The 4,143-nt window shown below is 41.9% G+C and overlaps 1 protein-coding gene across 1 annotated transcript; it reads right to left on the bottom strand.

Annotated features, from left to right (window-relative positions):
• Window positions 1-305: 305 nt before the first annotated feature.
• LOC147641051 (cyclin-dependent kinase B1-1-like) lies at window positions 306-2,756 on the bottom strand. The gene is made up of 8 exons (XM_086809675.1): window positions 2,213-2,756; window positions 1,959-2,106; window positions 1,686-1,747; window positions 1,469-1,580; window positions 1,275-1,368; window positions 1,077-1,146; window positions 757-895; window positions 306-657 (listed from the first exon to the last, which is right to left on the bottom strand). Exons 1-8 carry the CDS (start codon window positions 2,407-2,409, stop codon window positions 565-567), a joined length of 915 nt encoding a protein of 304 aa, XP_086665801.1. The 5' UTR covers window positions 2,410-2,756; the 3' UTR covers window positions 306-564.
• Between the last annotated feature and the right edge of the window lie 1,387 nt (window positions 2,757-4,143).

The raw sequence follows: 4,143 nt of genomic DNA, 5'->3' as shown, positions 1-4,143 counted from the left end.
CATTGCTTGTCTTATGTGTACAAACGTACAAACGATTCTCTCTTTGCACTTTCAACATTAAAATTGCTTTCTCTTATAGGGAAGGGCGTTGGGACACATTCTCCTATGAATATAAAATTTGAAGAGAATTGTGCACCTCTCTGCTATCTAGTCTTTTTTTTTACCACATCACAAGAGGCACATAACCTTGTTTTATGTTGAAAAAAGTTTTATGACTTCAATACTTTACTAATATATGGCTTCTTCTCATGCAAGGGCTAGTCCACAACAACCTGCATTATCTTACAATTTCAACAATACAGGGATTTTTTTTTTGGAGACAACGCTTTGCATAAAAGTAGTACTATCCTCTATACATCAGTAAAAACATATCTTTAGAGACTTATTTATTCTTGAAGTGTAACATGCATTGCACTTACCGAATGCATACTCTTTGTATTGCGAGAGTTAGTACTGAAATTAAATGCCACTTGGGTAGATTCGAACCCACCACTACCTCCAAAGGGAGGGGTAAGGGCACTATAGGGCAGAAGACAAGTTACATAATTTTTACAATACATACACCTAAAACTGTGACTTGTCAAGTTCATCAAAGAAAGCATGCTGCATTGCAGCCTTTGCAGATATCCTTCTCGCGGGATCATACTGCAGCATCCTCTGTATCCATAGTTTTGCAAAACCTTAGGGTGACCACCATGACATGCGAACAGAGGAGGGGAGAGGAAGGGATCTAAAAACCGGATTAGTAACACTCACCGATAGTAAATCTACCCCATGCTCATCCAAGTTGGGCACAGCCCTGCAGATGTCTGTGCCTTCCCATTGTGGGTAATCATGCCAATCCCTCAACTTGTTCACACCTGGCCACACTTCCTCATTTGGGGTGCCCAACAACCTTCACAAACATCATAGCTATCAGATGCTTAATAGCAATGAGATTAATCAAGTAGCAAGGGCACTCCCCTAATTATATCTTTTACAGAAGCAGATTGGACAATCTTGAAGCAAACAAGATCATACAACAAATGCTCTCATTGGGGGGAGCCATTGGAGCCTAATTGTGTTAAGCTTTTTACTTGAATATATAAAGAAGCTGCTGCAACTCTGAGTCACCAGGGAAAAGAGGTTGTCGGCGAGATAGTTCAGCTGCAAAACCATGTAAAGTATGAAAATTTGCCAACCATATTACAATAACCAAAGGTTATGAGACGCATTCATCCTTCCAACATGAGGAAATGGAGTCAACCCTTTGAAGCCAAACACAAAACACATACCAAAAATGCACCCAACAGACCAAATGTCCACAGGGGTTGAGTAATGGGTAGCTCCAAGCAACACTTCAGGGGCCCTATACCATAGAGTTACTATCTGCAGTAGCAATGGTAGGGTCCCAATGTTGTTTATTTTGCAATGAGAATTCAACTCTCTGAGATGATATTTTCTTATAAAATTCAGTCAAGATCTTGACCTCATGAGTGTAGCTCTTCAGAGGAACAGTATATGCTCGTCCGAGGCCGAAATCTGCAATCTTTAGAAGTCCCCTTTCTTTGTCTACTAGAAGGTTTTGTGGCTTCAAGTCTCTGCTCCCAATCATCAAGTGTATCTTTAAAATGGTGCGTGTGTGTCGTACACATACATCAAAGGGTTTAGAGTGCTAAAAAAAATTCTATCAACCTGACACATACCTGTGCATAACTCCATGGCTATGGCAATGGGCTACTCCTTTGCACAGCTGGTACATGAAGCTCTGTTTACATTTAAAAAAAGGGCAGAAAATAAGGTGAGATTGAGCCATTTACATGGCATAGATTGAACCACATTTAGGTTGTAGAGGGTTGATTGAAAGACCTGTAGAGGGTGTGCTCTGTGTTTTTGATAAGCTGGTTTATATCAGCCAGGTTGAACTAAAGACACAGCTCTTATGCATAAGGGAGCTATGGCTAAGGAAGACAACAGACCTTGATGAGCTTAGACGGCAAAGGCAAGCGTGCGTGGCCATGGCCGCGCCCGAGATCGATGAACTTCTTCAAGTCAGTGTCCATGTATTCAAAGACCAAGTATAGAACAGGTTTGCCCTTTCTGTGTACCTGCTCAACGCAGAGAAGCCTGCATGGAAACAGAAGAATGCAATCTACGTGGTCATCTCATAAGCTGGGCAAAGATGGTGGATTAAAGAAAGATTAACGGTGTGGTTTAATTTTTGGGGGTTTACTTGACGATGTAGATGGACTGGGAGAGCGTGTGGAGAAGGGAGATCTCGCGGAGGGTGGTGGAAGGGACGCCTTCGTCCTCCATCTCCAAGCGTGTCTTTTTTAAGGCCACCATGCGCCCGCTCTTCCTTTCGCGCGCCCTGTATACCTTGCCGTACGTGCCCTCCCCCACCTTCTCCAGCTTCTCGTAGTTCTCCATACTCACCACGCTCTTCTTCTGCTGCTGCTTCTTACTCCAAAGATCAAAGAATTGCTCGATCTCTCACAAGAAAAGATTGCAGATTGTGTGTGTGTGTGTGTGTGTTTTTTGGGGGGGAGGGAGGGAGGGCTTTATCACCTCTCTGTCAGAAGATCACAATTCATCAAATGCTCTATTGAGAGAGAGAAAGAGAGAGAGAGAAAGGGAGGGGAGGAATTGTGTGTGTGTGTGTGTGAGAGAGAGCGAGAGAGAGAGAGAGAGAGAGAGGGGCACGTGTGTGAGACAGCGCGCTTACAAGAATTGCCTCGTGTGTAGAGAGCGGGGGGCAAATACATATGATGTTTTGCTACACTTTTAAAATGCTACGCTTTTAAAACGGCCTTACAAAAGCTTCCAAGTTTCTCTTTTTGAATTTTGAACATTTCGTCGTAGAGCAGCCTTTAACCATAAAGGCAACTCTTCCAAATTTGAAATTCGAACTTTGAACACCCATGACCTTTTTCACTCCACATCTATTTGTGGGCCATCCCTTCAGTATATGTCCCTCAAGGCTTAAAAAAAAAACAATTAATCACAAGACTACAAGAGCACCTTACAACATCATTACTTTTGAAGCTCTTCTTGACTTGAAGGCATGCATATCAATGCCTCATTGCCTAGCCTCATGCACGAACCAATTGCCCTTGGGATGACATTTACCCACCTGAGTTTAAGTCTCCCCGTCGATTGGGTAGAAATAACCCTCTAAGTCGATGTTAAGCGGTTTCGACTCGTCATTTCAATGTATTTTTACCTGCTAAAATATCGAAAAACCAGGTAGAAATATATCAAGCCCTTACGAAAAATGATTCAAATTTACTAGTTTTCAGTTAAAAACTGGCTAAATATGCAAATTCATGTCCTTATTTTGACCAGTTTAAAAAATGGTTTTATCAACAAGCCCTATTTTCATTGTAACATTTTTGTCTCTCTCTGTCTCTCTCTTGTGGGAGGGGTCATTTGCAAGGAGGACATCTCTCTTTCTCTCTCCTCCTCAATAGTTTAGAATCTTTGTAATGGATGCGTGTTGCATCCTTAGTGTAAATCGATTGTGACAAGATAATGATAATGCTAGAGAGTTGATTCGACACACACACACTTTCCATTAGATGATGGGGAGGCTTTAATAGTAGGCTCAGATACATCATCATTAGCCCATGGCTTAACTTAATCCTCACCTAAACATACCTTAATCATCCCTCCCTTTATTCTAGGTCCACCTCCCCTTGATTTGAGGCTCATCCAATGTGTTGATTAAAGACTTTTGTACTTGAAAGTAGGCACTCTCTTCCTAGGAATTTGCTATGTCTTGTGAACACCTTCTTAGGTTTACATTGCTTCCTAACATTTACTAGTGCGATTTCTCATAACCTTAGCAACACTGCTATCGCCGCTAAGGTGTATACTCCCCCTCATTTCCAAGTACTCTTCATTTTCTTTCACCCCCCTTGAGTGATGAATCCCTATCATTGAGTCTAGGACCACCTCTCTTTGATTCGAGGCTTATTCAATAAAGATTGAAGACTTTTGTGCACATCACATGCCCACTTGAAGTAGGCGCCTTCTTCCTAAGAATTTTTGTTTTTGTTTTTCGAGCCAAGGCCAGTCTTCCTAGGAATCTACCATGCCTAATGAACACCTTCACATTGCTTCTAATGTTTAGTTGTGTGGTTTCTCATAACCTTAGCAACACTT

Source organism: Cibotium barometz, chromosome 2 (genome assembly GCF_041138505.1).
Source record: "Cibotium barometz isolate CiBa-2024 chromosome 2, ASM4113850v1, whole genome shotgun sequence".
In the NCBI taxonomy this organism is placed as follows: Eukaryota; Viridiplantae; Streptophyta; class Polypodiopsida; order Cyatheales; family Cibotiaceae; genus Cibotium; species Cibotium barometz.
This window is presented reverse-complemented; position numbering and strand designations above follow the sequence as displayed.